Consider the following 21,755-nt stretch of genomic DNA (forward strand, 5'->3'; position numbering starts at 1 on the left):
AGTGCTAGAACGAAGAGATTCGGTCAAAAAATATATCACGGCATACATTTGGTGTCTATAAATGAAGTTTGTGCCAGGCGCGATCGTGCATGATTGGGTCATTGTTCGAGAAAATTCGACCTTGAAACTTTTCATTGATTTGCATTTCTGTGCAATACAGTAACTAACACGTCACAAAATTGCCCAATTTAATCTATGCAACAACACATTGATTATTATAGTCCATCGTGTGGTTATACAGTAATTATTGTTTGAAATTTTTCATTCCGACGTTACACGTCGGTTTTAGTTTCTGCAGAATGTATCACCATATAGTATGGTAAGACGAAGTCCTACGTCAGAAATGTGTAATATGAGCGTATGAGCGTGAGAATTGCCATAAATTCTCGCTCATATGTAACAAAGTAAAGTGCCGAACTGTGCGTATTTTGGGATATACTTTTACCTTTCAGTCTGTCACAACGTCATTTGACTGCAGTGTAACGCTTAGATTCAAAACCTTGCTTCAACGTACCTGAAAATAAAAAAGAAACAAAGAAAAAATTAATAAACAAGAAGTTTTACGGAGCAAATCTAGAAGCAACTTTTTAGCTGCAAATGATCACGTTCTAATCGTACATTCTCGCCAACGAACTGTCTGGAAGAACACGCCAGAACGGTGTTAGCTTTAGTCCCGCCCGTCCGTCTCCGTCTGGATAAACTCACACACGGCTCTCGCCATGTGCACCCGTAATGATAATTACCCCTACTTTGAACAATTACCGTTGGAGTATAGGGGAGAACCGTACAAGACGCACCAGTTGGGTAAGATGGCCCATGCTATTAATTCTCCAAAATACTTACACATGTGGCTTCTTATGACGAAATTCTTCACTTTTCTCATAAAAACCCAGCTTCTCTACAGTTCTCATATAAAAAAGTGTGCCATAATGACTAAAATACTCGAAAAACTGTGCAATTGGCTATGGCTCTGCCCAACATGTAATTATTCATGAATTTTATTTAAGCTTCTATGATTACCTGACTAGTAAATAATACAAAAACTATGGTTCCCCTAACCTTTACACTTTTGAAGTTTATAATACTATGAGTATTTCAAACTATTTCACTAACTTTCGTCAACTTTTACCTAAAAATAATCCAAATTGAAACTGGGGCAGAATGCACTATGAAAAGCTTGCAGGAGATTGCTTGACAACTTAGAGCATGTTCCATTATTTTTGATTTTACTTTCGAGACTTCAAGCGCTTCTCACTTCGCGTGCTGATTTCTGCTAGTGGCATATTAGCCTGCTGCTTTGGAGCATACTGACCTTTGTTGTGGTGCGTTTTGGTCACGGGCTGATTTTTACCAAAAAAGACATTGAAATCGAGTATTTTATAATAAACTTCGTCACAAACATACAATAAATAGATCCTACAATCATCCTACACATTCAATATCGCTTTGAAATGATTTGAAGCGCTGTAAATCGCGAAAATGCTCAACTGGTGCGTTTTGTACAATCCTCCCCTACTGTGAGAACCGGTTGAACCGGCACCGTGAAATAATTACGTCTACAACAGGTTTCCTCTTCCTTCCTTGGTCACAGAATCTTCGAGGCTAAGGGTGAAATGTACCTATCATTATCAAGAGTCGATCCAGCAGCCAACACAATAAATTTTACAGTTGTGAAAACAAACGATTGAAGAATCACGCGAATTCGCTATGGTAATTTGCCTCCACAATATGACCAACCAGATACCATGCGCTTCCATGGCAAAACAAATAAATGAGTCCACACGATGATTTATTGTGATTTCGGTTTTAAAACTTGTTTCATCATTGTTGTAATCAATAGATGCATGCAAATTGATAGAGAGGAAAAGAAAAAAAGACAGCTGCGAGCTAGGATTCCTGCTGATATCGCATTATACATACTTGAATGAATTTACGTCAATCTGGTGTTCCGGTTATGCAACCACCTTTTATTAGCAGGATTAAGTTGCACAGAGCGAAGAACATGTCTCAGCAGGTACCACAACGATGATTCACCATTAACCCTTTGCTCCGACGGGGGCAGGGTGATATAGGGTAGAGTGAGATTTGATTCCTACGCATCGCGGGGCTAGCGCTACGATCCTACTGACACCAACAATCTCTCCCGAGCCGAGACTCGAACCCACGACGACTGGCTTGTTAGGTCAGCATCGTACCTCGAGACCATCTGGGAGATGTGAGCTTGCTAAAGGCATCAAAATTCACAGGAACGATTAAAAAGTTATATTTTTTCAATATCGTGGAGCTCCAGAAGGAACAAACGATTTGATAGAACTCAAAAACGTTAACTTCTCTAATCAATTTCAACACATACCCTTCAAATGCTGCCGTATCCACTTCTTCTTGGGTGCCGCCGTACGTCGGCTGCACTCTTCATCGGCCGGCAGCACGTCGTCCATCGGTTGAGTTGCGTTATTACTGAGCCAGTTTCCGTCGGAGGTTGGTCCCTTGAGGCTAAAATCCTGCGGTTCTTCTTGCTGATCTAGCAGCGTGGATTCACCGTCACTTCCGTCACTCACCGCCGGTTCATCACCACCATCAACTACGTTAATCGGAGGGCTATCCGCCGGAAGTGCGTCACGTGAACCTAGTGAGTCCACCATGGTTTCCATTTCGCCGCTAGCTTTGTTCATGCAGATATCGTAGCAGTGATTGTTTAGGTATGTATGGTGGGCATTTCGATGCGATTCGTCCAGTAGATATTTATTCGGTTCGGCGGTCTGAGAGTCCGTAATCGTATATCCGTAGTAGTTGTTTAACTCATGACCGTAAACTGCTTCCGTTGGATCATCCGTCGACCGACCGGCGTTTGAAGGATACAAATGATTACGATTGTTGTAGATCTTGATAGGAATTTTCGGGTGAGCAAAATAATAAGGACTATAGGAAGCCGCATAGGGAGCGCTTGACGGTGGCGAATGGGAAGAGGAAACATGGTTAGGTGGAGTACGGTTTCGCGGTTTGAACGCTGGGGTTGTCGACCGGTATTTGGCAAGTGCGGAAGCAGCAGCAGAACCATTTGCCGGTGCCCAGACTTCGTTGGCATAGCCTTTCCCGAGGACGGACAGCGACGGATGGCCAAGGTACGGTGGACAGTCACTGTTCAAATTGACGTTGCTCATGCTAAAGCATATGCCCACATCGGTCACCATAGTTTTCGTGTAGAAAGCAGATCCAGGCGAAACCGAATGTGCAAGGCATTCATTGATAAGCGGATTTATGGGAGCCTGCTGGAATGGAGCCATCTGCTGAGACTGTTGTTGTTTTTGCTGCTGTTGCTGTTGTTGCTGCTGATGTCTCCAAAGAATAGAATATGGGAAACATTTGTCCTTATCACCGCTACTTTCAACGTAAACACTGCGCCTCTTATCACTGTACATCGCCGTCCGAAACGCGAATCCTAGATTGGTCGCTTTGAACTAATCTTGCGTGTGATTATCACTTGAAAGAAAAAGTGTTCACGATAAGGCTCCGTCCGTTTTTTTGTTTGGCGCTAACACTATTATATCACAGACGCTCATTGAGCGACATTTTCAGCTTCTAATATCACACTGATTTCACTGCCAGCACTTGTTCTAACTTTCATCTAATAAGCTGACTACAGGAACTAGCATATCACAGTCGTTTTTCCAACGGAATCCAGGAGCTTGAAATGGCGACCGTAGACAAATTTAAGACACACCGAACACAACGATTTATCTTTTAAACTTCTTGAGCAATTTGCTACGAATCCGAACCTCTGTCAGTCCACTGTAAGTGTGCTGGTGGAACAGTGCAGAATAAATCCGACCAAGCGCGACGAAGTACAACAGACGACTGACGATTGGCGAAAGTCCGGAGCTTTTCAGTAAACTTCGCTCGTTTTCACTCGGTGCCGGGGCGTGAAAGAGAACGCACGGTTCGTTCTTTTTCCTGCCTGCCTGAATAGAAGCGTGTAAAAAAATGGGAGACTATGGGAGACAACCGCCTAATACATAGTTGACGTTGCACAGGGAATTGCATATTCATTGCCGTGGGCGCTGCATGGAGCGGGAGAGAGAATAAACGTACTCCTTAAAAATCCCATCAATGTGAATGGAACAGAGAATTTTGCACGTAGTCTGCCACTAGCATTGCTACTATCAGCAACGCAAACCGTTTCTCAAGTGCATAAACTCAAAATTTTAGTACTTGAACAGTCCTCCCAGCTTGCCACGACTGGCAAGGCAACAAATCCAAAATTCAAGTTCATCGCTCATGGCAGGGCAAAAACAAATTGGACATGATGTGGCCCCGATGAACCGATTCGCAATTTAAATCAAAAGTCGCGACTGCTAGACGTCGTCGTTTTGAATGTGAAATACCTACAAAGAAATTGCCTAGGATTTTTGGCTGGCCAGGCGCTGCCTGTTTCGTTCGAAGCTCGGACACAAAAGAGACGAGACTCGAGTCTCGATCGCTCCTGCGCTGCGATGGCTCATGCGTTCGATGTTGACCGGTCAGTTTTCGTTTTTGGAATGATTAAATTCTAGCTGCGCTCTCTCGGTTGTACGCAGCGTTGCCAGGTATCCAGATTTAGCTGGATTATCCAGATTTTTGAACATGTATCCAGGTAGACAGCTTTGATGTCCAATTATCCAGTTTTTTTCATATATGATCCAGATTTTATTTTCTCTGTTCCGCAAAAAGGTCATCACTTTGATTTTAGCGCGAAATTTTGCAATTTTGTCACCTCAAATTTTGCGTACCCCAAGACTTTTATCCGAAAAATTAACCTTTCACCCCACGAAATGACTGCCAGATTTTTTCCAGATTTTCATTTTGCCTTTTCCAGATTTTTGGAAAAATGACCTGGCAATGCTGGTTGTACGTGTTGTTTGGCTTGTGGACTCTAAATCATTTTTTTTTTCAGTCTAAGTGATCTCTATCTAATTTTATTCTGGCGAATCATAATTAATACTAATGTTAAACAAATACTTTACTGGATAACAACAGTTAGAAGTAGTGACAATTGAAAAATCTAAACATCATTGATATTCTGTTATGTTCCAATAAGAAGGTTCTCTTATGAAATTGAACTTTTCAAACGTATCAAAAATAAAACTTGTAATGATGAGGTTTTTATGAGGGTGACAAAAAAATTTTCAATCCCTGATTTTCCCTGAAATATAATATTAATTTCCCTGATATTTTTCATCATTCATCACAAAAAAGTGCAACGTAGATGAACGCAAATTTGAAATCCCAGTGAAAAAGTCTAATTGAATATGAAACCGAACATTAGGTGTCCCGAATTAGTCTTTTGTGCTGGAAAATCAGTTTTTGCGCTGAAACGCGTCTCAGTTAAAAAAATTTCCCAGAATATGTTTCAGATTTCTCTGATATTCCTTGATTACGCTGATCGAGAAAAGGAATTCCCTGACATTCCCTGATTTTCACCACTCTGTTCATTGGCAGACCATTGACCGAATTGTAAGAATTAACATTTTCAATACTGTTTAACGTTTCCAACAATTTTAACTTTTTTTTTACATTTTTACGTTTGTTCAATAATTTTATTTTTTTCAACATTTTTACTTTTTTAAATTTAATTTAACATGTTTTAACATTCTCAACATTTTTCTATATTTTTAACATTTTGAAAATTTAACATTCGTAATATTGAATATTTTTGGTATTTTTATATTTTTTTTTATTTTCAAAATTTTATCGTACTTTTGATAATTTTGTCATTTTTAACATTTTTATTAGCTCTGTAACTTTTTCTTGATTTTATGAGTTTTTGATATTCTGAACAATTTTCTTTCTTTGATTTTGTTACATTGCTTTCATAGTGATTCATTTATATTTGTCATTTCCGATACTTTTGTTGCTTTCAATTTTTTGACATTTTGACAGTGTTGTGATATTTTTTATTTTACAAATTTGTTGACAATCTTAATATTTCAAGCAATAATATTTCAAGTTCAGTCAAAACGTGAGTCTCAAATAAAGACTTTTATATAATAGAGAAAAACTAACAGGTGATTGCAAACTTAGTTGCACTTCGTGATTGATCCGAATCAGTAAAATTGCACAGTGAATCAACTGAATGGGGTTGGGAGAACATTCTCATTGTACAAGTTTTAGTGACTCAATACTTTGAAGGATCAATAACGACGCCGGCCACGTCCTTGCAATCAGATGGGAAAAGGAAAGGAATGTTAGTGTGACCTTTGCTATTTGGAGACCGTGTTAACCTCTGCATCTCCACAAAGGTCACAGGAAGGAGGTTTTTGTTAGTAGGGGAGGGGTCATTGGATCAGAATTCACTTTGATAAGTGATGCGATCATACAAATAACTCCTACCCTTCTCTGTTTAGCTATTTTCGGTTTATTCTATATTCAGCCGGCTGACTAGAGAAGCACAGTTAGCTTATTTAAACCAATAGGTGAGTGCAAACTGTATAAAAACTCGCTAACAAAATATAACAATAAAATATGAGAATCTAGAAGAAACAGTTGGAAGCTAATGTGTGAACGTATCGAAAATACTTCCACTACAACCAGGTTGCAAAAAGTAATGTCTAAAAAACATTCCAACGGTTTGGCTAGGCTGAGAATGAATGACGGTACTGACACCACAGATTTTCGGGAAAATGCGTTTTGGTCTGAATTCCAGGAACTTGGCTGCTCCATATTCTGTAAATCGAAGGTAGAATAAGCAATAGACGCCTTCCAACCATACCATACAAATCTCCGGGAATAGATGGTATCTGTTATGCTTCAGAGAAGCAGAAAACTCTTTATTCCAATTATTATAGAGAGGTGTAAGGGGCTGTTCACATTCCATATGGACACGAAAATCATCATTTTAGACGAGCGTGAGTATTGACCCAATTCCCTCCTCCCCTTTTTTGTCAACGTGGACATGTTTTACAAAGAAAAGTTGGAAAATGTTTAGTTATTAAAGAAATAAAAATGTCAGTAAAAGGATAAAAAAACAGCCTAAAACCACTTAGACCAGTGAAGCCATACATGAAAAGAATCCCATCAAAAATCAGCCTAAGAATGCTCAGAAATGCACCAAATAACCAGAAAAGGGCGAATTCGAACGGGTAAAGCAAACGCCTTAATAATTCGGAATAAACCGAATGAAATATAATCACAAATTATGCTTTGAATGATTTAAAACACTTATAAATGCCAGCAAATAAACAGCACAATAGACGCAAAAATCAACTCTAAAAAGATTTTGATTTCTAAAATAGTCGTAAATGCTCAAAAAAAAAAACAAATAAGTGGCCAAAAACAAAGAGGTTGCAAGCTGAAAAGATAAAATCTTTTATACAAGCTGGAAGCAGGCTTTCGAACACACCGACTCTTCTATCATTTCCCCCTGATAAAATAATATGCCGGAGCGGTCAAGTTAGCTGATGAAAATATCGCAATCGTTCGTTGGGGAATCTTGTTTTGTGCTCAATGTCCTACTGTTAGACATGATCAAATTAGTATCTAATAACTTAAAAAAGCAACTATAAACCAGAAAAAATATCCAAGGAAAAGTTTAAATTGAAATGCATAAAAACTCTAGTATATGTAGCTTGACATCATTTCTTTCAAACTGAATAAAAAGATTACTGAATTCTGTTCAAAATGGTTACTGAACACACATTACTGAAAGCTAGGAAAAAGCTTACAATGGAAATAATGGTTTAAGACGCTTTAATTTAACAGAAAAGATTTGAATAAAATATGATCATAAATATTACATAAATTAGCCGAAAAAGCTGATTTGATTCCAAGTTTAGCTAAAAGTGGACTGATAGATGGATGCGACTGAAGACTAAACTGATTCTTTTCTTTAGTTGAAAGGCTCCAACGAGTTAAATCAAAGTTTATCAAAAATGTTTTTGAAGAAGCTTGAAAAGAACTCGAAAGTACCCCTGCTAACGAAAGAAAATGATTAAAAGAGAAATATATTTAAGAAGCCATATTTATCACAAATAAGGCTGACATCGACTCTAAAACCAGAACGGCTGAAGATTTTTTTACTGCCGACCAAATAATTTTTGTGGCAGATCTAAACTTTTTGGAAAGAATATTGTATTCACGTACCATACCGTGGACTACCGCGGAAAATCCATATAAGCCAAGGAAAATTTCCTGACCGATTTCTCGATATCTAGGAAGCATTGTATAGTGCACCATAGGATGCCCTCAAGGCGGAATTTTATCATCCTTGTTGTGGTCACTAGTCGTCGACGATCTTCTCCGAAGCCTATCATACTGGTCTTTTTAACATACTATTTTAAGAAGAAATTTAGTATAAAAATAGCCTCCAAGAATGGCAACAAGTTTCAATTCGGATCTACATTTGTCGCTTCCAGTATCTTCAATGCCTGATATGCAATCAAAAAAAAAATACTTTTGTACATTTTTTGGCAATAACTCGTGCGTGGCCTTTCCTGCGACAAAATAAAACCATTTGTGCACAAATAGGGCACCGTGAGTGGTATTTCGACCGGGAATTTAGCCAAAAAGAAAGGTGTGAGTGTCAGAGCAGTTCAAACTACATTATGGATGCAATAAAAGAATGGGCTAGACTCGTCTGTAGCAGAAGCAGTTAACAGGTTGAAACTGTGAAACAGAGGGCTAGGAAGCTCTATGACAAACTTCTGACCAAGAAATCGGGATGTGTTGTTATGGATGACAACAACAACAACAATATCGCACGCTTAGCCTTGGGGCTAATAGCGGTCTCGATCAACTAGATTAGTTGAAAGAATTCGTTACCGATATTGTTTTTGGCACATTTTGCATGTGAAGGATAAGTACAACGATACACCGTGCCCCAGTGCTGAGTCGAGAAAATTTCCAGCTCGAAAAGATCCTCGACTCGATCGGGAATCGAACCCGATATCACAACCGTGTGGGAGAGCTAGCCGACCGACATCGCTAACCACAGAGGCACGAAGACAAATCCTACATAAAATTAGACTCTACGACTCTACCAGGAACAAAATTTTATACAACACCGAAAGAAATAGATGTCCCTGAATCAGTGAAAGCCATTAACACCGAAAATTCGGCATGAAGGTTATGGTTTGGCAGTCGATTTGCAAATGTCTCGTCCATTTATTACGACTGACAAAATGAATAGTAAAAAATACGTGGAAAAGTGTTTGCCAAACAGATGGTTACAACAGTTAGGCCCAATTTTACCAATATCAGGTTTCAAAAGAGGATTTGCCCTAGAGCTAAAACTGAAAAAAAAACATTTGTGGCTGTTTAACCATTCCTGTAAAACTAAAAAAAAAAATATTGCTTTTTAAACACTTCTGTGATTTTTTATGCTGCTAGTTAAGTCGCCAAGAGCAAAAGGTGTAACTCCGTGCCGAAATATTGCCCGAAATTTGCATGATAATTTTCTCGAAAATCATAAAGCTTACGTGTGTGAAACTTTGATCGATTATTTGCACCGCTGATGCGTGCATATGATAGCAATTTCTTAGCTGGGAGCTGGAATTTTTACGCACAAAATTGGCTAACCTCAAAACTGTATGGAAAAAAGCCACCGTCCAGTTTCTCCTTAAAGTCCACAGAGACTTTAATAAAGTTTCCCCGTAAGCAAACGTAGCAGCGACGAACCCGACGAGCAATTACTCTGAGATCTTTTGACGCTTCTATATTTGCTAGGCTCACCACAAATCACAGGAATAAACAGCTACAATCCTTCACTTTCTCCAGCTTAAGCCCTAAGAAAAATTTTGGCGCTTTTGTCAACCAGTGTAATCTAATAGAAAACAACAAAAATTGGGAAAATTCCGTACAGACAATAAGTGACAGAACGAGAAAGTTGGGAACAAGGTTGACTCAGCATTCTGGGAGGCTCACTTTCTTTCTACACAGAAGGTTCTAAAATAAAAGATTCTGCGGGAGCGGGATTTATAGGTCCAGGATTTTTTTTTTCATGGGATCTGGTCAAGAGTATTACAGGCAAAAATATACGCGATAATAGAATGCGCGAATACGTTATTGTTATTAATTGTTTCGGTTTCGAATAAATCGTACCTATTCTCAATTCTATTTTTAAAAACATTCATAGAAATAGTATTGTCATAGTAAATACCAACGTCGTTGAAGGCTTCCAGGTAAGAGCGGATTGTTCTGGCCGCACGCAGTTCCATTTAAAGAAACAGCAAAAAGAGGCGATGTTTGTAGTTGTCGGGGTATAACATAGAGTGGTGTTTCCTGAAGTAATTGAAGGCACTCGATGCTTCCGCCGAGTATGTCGAAAATAAACATCATTTGGATCCTTTGTCGCCTTGCTTCTAACGTATCCCAATCGATCAATGCACAGTGATCTGATTTTTTTGGAAGATGAAGAGGATCATGCCAAGGTAAACTGCGTAGTGAAAAACTAATTAACAGCCTCTGTATCCGTTCAATTCTGATGGCGAGCGAAGTATGAAACGAAGCCCAAATGGGAGCAATGTATTCCAGATGGCTATGTGCAGGAGTACAAAACAGAATCTTCAGAGCATAGATATCTGTGAAATACGAGGCACAGCGACTAGAGGAGGAGATTATTCTACATTTCTTGATATTCATTCTCATTCTATTTTCCTTACACCACAGTAGTGGATAGTATATATCAGACTGGAAAACTAAACGATTGAGAATGAAAGTAAGGATCCTGTGAATCTTCAGGTTATCTGCTTGAAAGGTGACATACGAGGACACAAATCATTAACAAATAATACGTAGATCATCGGCCCCAGGACACTACCTTGTGGAACACTAGAGGTGATTGGTACAGTCTCCGAAGAAAGCGTCGATTGGTTAACCAGCCAACCAGGGAGATCCAACGCTCTTAGGTTGTCGGAAGCACGCACGTGTGGTATCGTGTCGAATGCTTTGGCAAAGTCAATGTAGATGGACTCAACCTTAGTACTTAGTTCCACCACTCGAAACATCATATTGGTGTAGCAAATAAAGTTCGTGGTTGTGGAGCGACGTTGGACAAATCCGTGTTTAGTTTCGAGATCAAAGGTCGAACAACATTATACAGTGCTCCATGAACCAGCGTTTCGAAGGTCTTACTGATGCAGCTAAGAAGCGAATTCCCTCGGTAATTCTCGCCGTTATTACAATTGCCGGACTTATGGATAGATGTAATAGACGACATTTTCCAAAGACTAGAAAACGACCTCTCCAACATATCCGATTTTAAATATGCTGGATATCGGAAGCGAGAGTGAGTGCGCACAGTGTTTTAAGAAAAGTGGAGGGATACCATCTGGTCCAGGGCTCTTGGACGCATCGAGACAGGTTAATGCTTTCTGAACGTCATCAGGTGTAGAGGGAAATTCAAGTCGTGTCAGGAGAGAAGGTACCGACACGTAAATATTTGCATTTTCGGCGGTAGTCAGGTAGCACCTGAAGCCCTGAATTCTTTTTTCTGCCTTTCTAAATAAGTGTGGGGTTGCACTTTATCGCTCCGACAGCTGGCTAACGCTAACCAGATTGATTTCTACTCGGTTCCCGGTCACTGTGTCATCGAAGGAAATGAGAAAGCTGACTAACTAGCTAGGCAAGGGTCATTCTTTTAATTTGCTGGTCCAGAATCTTTTTGAGGAGTCTTACCGATCGCTTTAAACCTAAACTTGGTGAATAAAAAAAGCGACGATCAAAGCAAATTGAGATGTTATAAGCGGATTACGACAATCGAAAAGATTCATAGAGCCAAATCGCCAGAATACCTTTACGCTTCTTAAGCACAATAAAAAATACCTGAGACCATTCACAGGCCTACTCACAGGGCGCTGTCCAAGTGAGACCATCTCAAAAAAGAAGTTAAATTTGATTATGACACATGTCGCCCTAGCGGCATCGAAAGCCAAACCTTGGAACACCTACTCTGCCAATGGCGAGTATTCATACAACACAAATTGCGTATCTGCGTTAAGGGACATGTAGCAATTGCTGACATTTTGAGTGAAAGTGCTGTTAATCAACTTCATACGGAATGCGTTGCCTAACTGAAATAAATGTGCAATGTAGCAAGGACATCAACTCGCCGGCTTGTACGTAGTAAGTTGGGGCACAATAGACCACAATAAATCAAATAATGGTCGCAGTGGTTCAGTTTTTTGCTCTCTTATCTTTTTTTGAGATTTTTTAAATGTTTAACATTTTATATCAATTTTAAAATTCAAATTTTCCTCTATTTTTAATATTTATATTGTATTTCACATTGTAGGCTTTGAACATTTTTCAAGGTTGTAATAAAATGTATCACAACAACCACCGAGTTCCCTCCAGAAAACCCCCAGCCTTCAAAGAGCATTGGCAGCTCAAAGCGACACCGACTATATGATGGGCCAATTTGGAAGTCAAATCGGTACAAACAAATCACCCTCAATGGACAGAAAGGAGTAGCTGAATATTTCAATGTTGGCTAAGTTGTGAATAAAGACATGCAGTTGCGCAACTGGCGTAAACTCAATTTGTGCGATGATCAGATTTCCATCGCCGCGCTGGCACGGCGGTAAACTGCGAAAGAACGGATTCTGCGCTTGAGTTCCCTTGGAGGGTCATCTATCTATTCAGAAATATATATACCCATTGTTCTCACGATAAAATGTAAGATTGCACCGCAAGACCAGGAGCAAAAAGCGGATATCTTTTCGGTTTATCGTTCGTCGCGAAAGGCTAGAAAAGCAAGACCCAAACCGTAAGCAGGAGGCACACACTTAATCACATTCTATTACGTTCCAGAACCAATGGTGTCGTTAGTATGCAGTGTTCAATATGTACACTTGAATTAGCGGAGAGTGTTGAATGGAAAAACCGAGTCCCTAACGAAAATTCCGCCTCCTGGCCGACAGTTTTGTAAGCTAAACCGACCCCGTTGTATCCAAAATTACATTGAAATTCAAGAAGCAAAAAATATATATATTTCTCAGATAGATAAACAGCGACGGATGGGAGGTACGTTTTGAGCCTCGTGTTCAAGACGTCCACTGTTGTCTTAGAGAAACTCTGGCGATTGCTGACTGCACGTGACTGTCCTTATTGGAGCGTTCTAGCAAAGAAGAGACGCATACCGTGTCCACGCATTATGACGCACGTATGTGCTTATTTTGGGTCAGCCGGATATCACACATTCGGGAGGGCCACAACGCGACCGAGAGTGCTGAACCAGAATTTAATTTGCACGGAAGCAAGGACACAACACAGGAGCTTTTCGAGAATATAATTTCGAAGTTTTCAAGAGTTATTTCGGTTTGCGGTGATACAACAAATCCACGCAAAAAACTGCACTTCATTCTAGCTTTTCTAAGATAAACATTATTTTGATTTCGGAAATTTGAAATAAAGTTAGGGTTCTTTTTTTTACTGTATGGACTGATCATTTCGACCAGGAACATTGATCTGTTGTGATATCGCCCGGAAGTTAGCTGTATTTCGCACTCCTATTATTTGGAATATCATTTCATGTTGACAGTAAGCGACATCAATTTATAATTCGTGCTCGTGTCGTGCTTTTGTCAAGTGTTATTTGTCGAGGCTTCGTAGAATTCAACGTGTCGGAAGCGTTAGTGGAAGCCTAAGAATAAATCCATGCTTAAGTCCACTAACATCGAGTGACCGATTCAACTAAGTCCAAGTGGACTCTGTATCCTTGGAGTTACGAAGCTACCCAAAGAATCTACATAGCCTGTTATCAGCTCATTAAAGCTGTTCAACTAATAACATTTGAATGTTAATAGAACTATGTAAATTTGGTTCCTTTCTTCACAACACTGTCGAACGGAACCCATTTTATCGAATCAATCAATCACGTAGATCATCAGAGTATCATCAGAAGCGTATGATTCATCCTTCTATTAGCATTGCTCGATTATCTAAAAAAGATAAAAACCACTATAAAACCACCTAAAAGTGAGTTGTATGAGCAAATTTTCGAATTTTTCAGCAGATTGCTGTAACTGATACAAGTTTATTTTTGTGGTGAACGCACAACCTCATCCCAGTGACTAAAATGATCCATCAATTCATATTCACCACACACTCACCCACTCTAGCGTGGTTCCAAGTATAGATAACAGTTCTAAAAGGTATGCTATTCACGTCGATGCATTAGTATTAGTGATCGTTATGAACTTTTTCAAATTTTGTATGAAATTTGAAATGATTTTGCATTTTAAACTAAACTTATAAAACATACTTTCCTGAAAAGTTATAGAAATGATGTTGAACATGTTTTATTTGTGGGGAATACATAAACATACTGCGGTTTAGGTAAAATATGCGGTTTTTCATCAATTTGCCAGTAACCTTTTTGCACTTTTCGTTTTTTTCTTGTACTCTAATAGCGCTTCTAAATAGAGTCGCTTATGTTTCATACAGTAACAAAAGTCATGAGCTATGACAATGACCAAGATTATGCTCCAACTATTAGAAATATAGCATTTTTATATATTTTATTTCGACATATTGTCGCAATTTTTCACACTAAATCTAAATTAATATCAATTTCTAGTGTGTTTCAACTGAAGATTCACTCTCCAACCAAAAAAGTCAAATATAAAACAACATAAAACGAGAAATTTCCAAAAATGTTCCGAGTTCCATACAACACGCGAAATTTTTCATAACGAGATTTGTTTGTGTGCGTGGATTGACAAAAATGTAGCATACCTTGTAGAACTGTCATCATACTTGGAGCGTGGTTCGCTGCGGTTACTACTACACGCTGACTGAACCCTTTTAAATTATGTATAATTAAATAGCAAAGTTTGAATGTATAACCTAACACGTGCCGAAATAAATTGTTTTGGTTTGCTTCCAGGAAGACAGTGGAGAAAAAAAACCGGTGATTTTTTTTCAGAGAGATTTTGTCTGTTTAGTAGAGCGATCTGCTCAACCAACAAAAGAGTAAAAGAGAGTCTCTTTTTTCAAGCACTAACACATTAATACACGCATTTGTTGACCGCAATGTTACCAGTTAAACGGGTTTATCAGTGAGAACAAAATTTTGGACTGGAAATAATTCATTAGGCCGTCTTTAAAAATAGGAAATAGTTATCACATTTCAAAATTTTCAGCATTTTAACGCGAGATGTAAACTTACCTTTGCCGTATCCTCCGGAGCTGCTATGGCTGCTGGCGTTGCTGATGGTGCGCTTGCGTGAGCCGCTCACCAGCGATACGATGGCTGCGGCGCCCGAACCAGGATGGCGCGGCGAAGACAGTGACACCGAATGCTGGGAACTGGCGGTGGTCAGATAGGCGGTCGTACCCTGCGGTACCAGCCCGGTTACGACGGCCGTTGTGGTTCCAGTTCCAGCTGCTGTCGTGCCGCCACCCGCACCGTTAAGGGGTGAAATAAGGCGATCTGACGATACGCCACTGGCCGAGCTTCCATTCTGACCGACACCGGCTGCCGTCAGGATCACCGTACCGTTGCTGATCTTGCCGATCGGCGGCAAAAATCGACTCTCACTTATACTGGTACTGTTGCTCGGAATAAAGCTAATGGAACTATTGCTATTACTAGTATGTACACTACTGTTGCAGCTGTTGGTCGGTATAATCGTGACATCTCTGCTTAATCTGTGTGGAAGCTGGTGTTGTTCCTGCTGCTCTAGAAACTGAGCCGCCTGCAGTAAAGTATCCAAACCGGACAGCATGTTTCACTGGAGTTCACAGTTCTGCAATAAAAAAGAAGTGGAAATTAAAATTTATGAAAAAATAACGGTTTAAGCTTTAAGCTTAAAGTCATCTCAGAGCGACACAAATTCCAATCCCACGCCACACCTGCTTGCTACTCAGTTTTACTACACAGGAGAAAGTAGTTGTTTTTTAAGCTTGGTGGATAAACTGTCTCCCAATATTCGCGAGGGATCACGCATCGATCGCCAACTTTTGTGATGGTATCTATCCGACCTTGTATTGGTTTGATAACTAAAGCGCAAATACTGCCAAAGCGTTCTTCAAAACTTTTTCACGATAGATGTGAGTGAAGACAAGTCAACCGGTGGGAACGGTTTCCACAAATCTGAAGTGGAGGTTACCCTTCGAGCAGGAAACATGCATGATTGTATGTATGTTTATCGAAACACAATCGGCTGCATTGTGTAAGCGCAAGCATCTATCAACTACCCGGGTTGCCAAGAAGCTTAACACGTTGGAACAGTTGGCAGCTGTTCTGCACAATTTTTTTTTATTCAACATAGAAGATATCATTACTTTAATGTTATCTTACGGGGTGAGCTGTGCAAAAATGATTACAATACTCTTGACTTTGTACACATCACACAACCATTGACACTATGAATGTTTGAGTGTAACGTTTTTGGCAGAGAATATTTTCTCTCGCGCGAGAGAGATTTATGCTCTGTAAAGAGCAGAATCCACGCCGCGCACGTGAGAGAGGAAATGTTTACTGTACAACTACAGCCAAAGTTAACACATGACACGGTCGATCTACTTGATGGTTTTATTTTCTTCTCCTTGGGTGTTGTTCATTGACAGTATCTGCATAAAAAACTCGGCATTTAGTGAAAAAAGTATTCATTTTTGGGTGAAACCGTTTTTTTTTTTTTTTCAAACATATGATGAAAAAACCTTTCCATTTTTTCGTACACATCTTCATAGTGGTGACAATTAAAATAAAATAGAAATTGTAATTACCTGCGTAATGAATTTACGAATGTGTATTTTGTCTATGGCATGTAAAGAAAAGGACAAAACTAAACAATTCCTACAGAAACCCAATCAATGCTAACTTATATTATTTATTACTATCTATTCTAATCCATGTGGAAAATACCAACCGTAAAATTCAGTACAGACGCAATAATGTACTCCTACCACTCACACACACGCATGTACGCACATATGTATCGTGAAATGTGCGAGCAGCACGCGTGATGCGAAACGCTCTCTCGCACCGGAACGAATGACCTTATTGTCATCACTTTGCGTGTACGCACGATTCTTTGAGTGATTTTCTTTTTTTTTTGCAAAATTGTTCGAAGCTTATTTCCGAAAACAAAATCCCCAATATTTCCATGATATTTGCAGAAATCTGTACACGTGAAAAAGGTTTTTTCTAGCATTAAACTGTTGTAAGGAATAAACTTAAAATTACAAAGCTATCATCTTCGGGGTTGTGTTAGGGCAAAACATAAGATCAATCAAACATTAAACAGTTCCATTTTTTCTTTATATCTCAAAATTAATATACTCCTGCTGAGCATTTCTTCTGTTATTTTGTGAAATTCAGATCAAAACATTGGAGTTGTGAGAAGAGATCAAACTTTAATTTTTTTCTAAAAAACGTAAAATCCTTGATTTCTTTAAAAAAAAATTGACTCTTCCAGACAATATAAATAAAACGGAACCTCTCGCGAAACCAAATCACGATATTCCATAAACGATGGTCATTCTACCAGGCACATGTCCCCGAACAAGAAAAGTAAAAATTAAACTGGCGACAAAAACGAGGGAAAACCTATTAGTAAACCAAATACTACTGAAGCTTTAAGAACACAAATGTACTGTTTACTACATACTCCATTCAGTCGCTAAAACTTAACAGTAACAACCGTGCGTTGAACAAAGAACAGAAAAGAACTAAACAGTATTAAGCCCAGCGAAATCACAAATAGTGGGGTAGAAGCGAAGTATATTGCACAAGTTATTTTTTCCAGTGACCGCACAATAAAATACACAGGAAAAGTATGAAAACTCATACAATATTGGTCCGTAGACAACACACACACAAACGAGAAAAAAACTTTAGCAGCAAAAGGTGAAAGAAAAACAAACAATGACGCACACACTTCGCAAGCGAGAGATTATCGCGCGCGTCATTTTCACGCTCTGCAGAGAGTCAACCGAATGAGAGAAAGTCATTTGCACCATTCAATACCACACGCACACAAATAAACAACCAATTGTAAATAAAGAATAAGAGAGCGGTCAACGTGAGTAAACGGGCAAGTTTCGAAACTTTTGAATGGCAAGGTCACCGATGGAAAACATATAATACACTGACGCGCGTCACAACACCCGTTGCGGTATACGATTTCCATTTTTCTGCTGTGATTGTGTGAGTGCGGTCGTGATGGTTCACCGCGGCGGCTTATCAGCCTGCCAGAATGCAGCGGATTTCTATTTACTTCTACATGCATAACAATATAATATGAAGCTGGAAGATGGAGCTTTCCACATTCTAACGGGGTCGGGCCTTGCGATAATGGACGCTGCTGAACACTAAACCAGCTGCTGGTACGGAGGAGAATGTTTCCCAAAATATACAAACGAGTTCCCGAGTTTCTATTGCTATTTTTTCGTATATAAATTGAGCTAACGCTAAGCTGAAGAGCAACTAACACATTGTATTGTGCCGTGTCAAATAAATGTTTTGTGAGAAAAAAAACTAACACATTAAATTCAAGTCCGTCGTATATAGCGCAATCAAACACGAAACATTCAAAGGAAATGATCCACAAAATTTACGTGTGTAATTTATTTTGTTATTCAGCAAATCAAAACCAGTTTTGCTTCTCAGTTTTCTTGCTCTCAATGTTGTCTCTTCTTGAACACTGACAGCTAGTGCCTGCTGTGTTCAACTGTATTGTATCGTTGTTCGGTTTCGAAACATGGGTACGTGAGTGAGTGTTCTTTTTCAATTATGGAATCTAAGGCAGACGACGACGTTCGAAACCGTCTGAGTCATACCTGGAAAGCCAATCACATCAGTATTGCACAAACAGAAGACTGTCAATCAAGTTTACCCTGGCTTCTGTGAAGAACATGCCAGGGTCTTGTTGTAACCATATCTATCGTAAACGAACTTCGACTGGCCGCCCCAAAGAACTTGCAAACGGCAGACGACAACGTGTAATTGACGCATGATCGGAAAAGCATTTCTTTGTTCGCCAACTGACACATGCGCGCGTCCTCCGACGACAAAAACCGTCCTCCAGCCGTTCTCACCATAGTGAAAACGCTAACTTTACTTGTTGTTGTTTTCATTCGACGTACGACGATTTCATCTACATTGTAGGCTGCTACAACAGCCCTACACTACTGTCGTGCGTTGCAAGAATGTAAACATTTCTGAGGCTATGCAGTGCAATTGCAGCGTTTGGAAGTGTGCATGAAATCCAGCGATGCGTTGTATGATTGAGGATATCATGCTCAAATTTGTCTTAGGTGACATTAGCTAGATTTACACTGATAAACACCTTCTCTGAAAGCTTTTATGACAGCAAATTTAATGCTGCTAATATTCTCGCCCCTATCCATAAGGCCTGAAACATAGTGAACGCCAACGCGAGCGATCGGGCGAGATTCTTGCCGTAAGGTGACGAATAGTTCTACTTACGGCTGTTCATTACGCGATCATTTCCGAGCTATCGCTGTTTTTTTTTTTTTTTCAAAAAAAATCTGCCTAAGGTAATGTATCATGATCAGAACAGTCTGAAAATGTACCAAAATCGAAACATTGTTTTTATATGCGAAATTTTCTCCACTTTTTAAGAGAAAAATATACCAAACACTCTGCAAAAACATCAGAAAACTTCGGCTGATGCTGTTCAGGAAGTTTCATTAAGATTGTTTAGTATTACTATTAGTAGAAAAGTTTTAAAAAGTATCCATTTTCGAACACAATTTGCCATTACAATAGAATCATATATTCAAAGATTGCAGTATATTTCTTCGTAAAATGCTTCTATTACATTCAAATTTAATGTAAAATCACTTTTTGTACGAAATATTTGCTTTAAAGTGACAATTATAGGTGAAATTCGAAGAACTGTTCTGTATCATGATCGCAATGAATCATAATCGGAACAGCTTACTTCTGAGACTTCACCGCTTCACTTTGCCTGTACTTGATAAATAATTTATTCATTTATCAATTATTGATGGATTTCATGTAGGTAAAACTGATGGGAAAGTTTTTATTAGAAAAACATTTTTCCTTGAGAGTGTCAATTTTGGAATGCTAAAAATAGAAATACCTCTAGCTAGTGTAGAAATGCATCATCTTACGTGAGAGTGTCGCATAGTAATTCCTCGCGGGGTTCGTCACGTCAACGTTATGTTTACGAGAAAACTCATTGAAGTCACTGAAAAAATGTTGGTGGCTAGAAACAGCCATGGTATAAACACTGAACCGTGCTGCACTGGTGCGGTTTTTGCATAGCAACACGATACGACGTGTCTTGCTACCACCACTCAGTGTTAGTGTTAGACAGACGACACCGAAGCCAGTGTCAGTGTAATATGATCGCCACTGGTGCCTTAAGCTGCGGCAAACACCGGCGCCGGTGGATCTAGCTTCAGAAAACACTGGTCTCACGTAAAGAATAATATCAAAAAACAATGTGAGTATATTTGGGAACGTTTTCCTTCGCATCATGCCTAGCAGAGCCATATGGCAGTGACCGTGGTGTTTCTACGAAGTTCAAACATTCGGCTACGGTGCATCACGAAAGTAAAGCCCTCGTATCCGGTGCCGAAGCTTGAGGCACCAGTGGCGATCGTATAACACTGCCACAGGCTTCGGTGTTTCAAGTTTCGCCCTTTGTGCCGTCTGTCTTACACCAACACTGAGTGGCAATTGCTAAGCACGCCGTTTCGTGTTTTACATATATCCCTCAGTGCAGAGCGTGTTCTGGACATGGCTGGCTGGGAGCACCGAAAATTCACAGGAATGGCTAAGAACCTATAATCACAGACAACCAGACGTGCCACTTTGTGACGATTTCATCGACCAGAAAAATAACGATTATTTTGAAATTTTGCTTAGTCGGTCATTATCAAAGACAAAAACCGCCAGTAATGCCGCTGGTGTTGATTGAAGCACCCATTAGCAAAAGGCAAGAACCGTTTTACGAAAATAAGATAGTAGGCAATAAGCTCACATGGTGGCGCATAAGTGTACCGTTTTTAATAAGGACGAAGATTTTTCCGGACCCAAGTTTATTATTTAGAAAATTCGGAAAAATTATCCACAGGATGAAATATAGTTGCTGATCAGTTAAAACATGTGCTATCGAACGGGAAGTCATGATAATCGGACGTAGGAAGAAATTTCTATGTTTCTATGTAAACTTACAACGACTTCAACAGAATGAGGCCGAGCGTTGTCATGCAGGCGTATCACTTTTTTTGAGGTCACAATTCATTTCGACAATTTAAGTCGACGCCGTTCCTCGGCATGAATGGACAATCTCATAACTTTGTTCTCTTTGGGTTGCTTTAGAAAAAAATATTTATCATCGCCCGTCAAAAAGCGATGCATGATGAAAACTTGTCTTTTTGCCTCTGGAGCAATTGTTTATAGGGGAAAAACAACTTTCAACGGCTTCAAATCATAAGAAACCCAAGTTTACTTGAAAATGACCTGACGGGTAACTCCTATTACCGAAGCAAGCTGTTACTGTGTTTGGCGAGAATTCTTATTGAGCAATTACTCCAATTCAGTATTTTAAAATAGTTTTAGCTTTCATTCACTTGTATGTTTGTCTACATCGAAACTATCGTCTTCAAAGCGACGGAATCATTCACGGAAAATGACGGACAACTCCGAATACCGAAGCAAGCTGTTCCTGCGTTAAGCATGGATCTTCATTGAGTAATTCGTCCAATTCAGCGTTTGAAATGGTTTCGGCTTTCCTTCACTTGTATGCTCGTCTACATCAAAATTATGGTCTCCAATCACGGCA

The 21,755-nt window shown here is 39.4% G+C and overlaps 1 protein-coding gene across 4 annotated transcripts in view; it reads right to left on the minus strand.

The window, feature by feature from the left end:
- The window catches only part of LOC129731757 (serine-rich adhesin for platelets-like), an 81,537-nt gene that overhangs the window by 40,177 nt on the left and 19,605 nt on the right, over positions 1–21,755 (minus strand). For 2 of the 4 annotated variants that reach the window (XM_055692001.1, XM_055692002.1), the window contains exon 1: positions 2,354–3,850. In XM_055692001.1, the coding sequence (XP_055547976.1) occupies positions 2,354–3,419 (1,066 nt within the window). In that variant the 5' untranslated portion in view covers positions 3,420–3,850. Of the gene's footprint in view, positions 1–2,353; positions 3,851–15,139; positions 15,720–17,585; positions 17,707–21,755 lie in introns of those variants that run through there. The other 2 variants (XM_055692003.1, XM_055692004.1) reach the window with 2 other exon arrangements.

The sequence above is a fragment of the Wyeomyia smithii genome, chromosome 3 (assembly GCF_029784165.1).
Source record: "Wyeomyia smithii strain HCP4-BCI-WySm-NY-G18 chromosome 3, ASM2978416v1, whole genome shotgun sequence".
NCBI classification, from domain to species: domain Eukaryota; kingdom Metazoa; phylum Arthropoda; class Insecta; order Diptera; family Culicidae; genus Wyeomyia; species Wyeomyia smithii.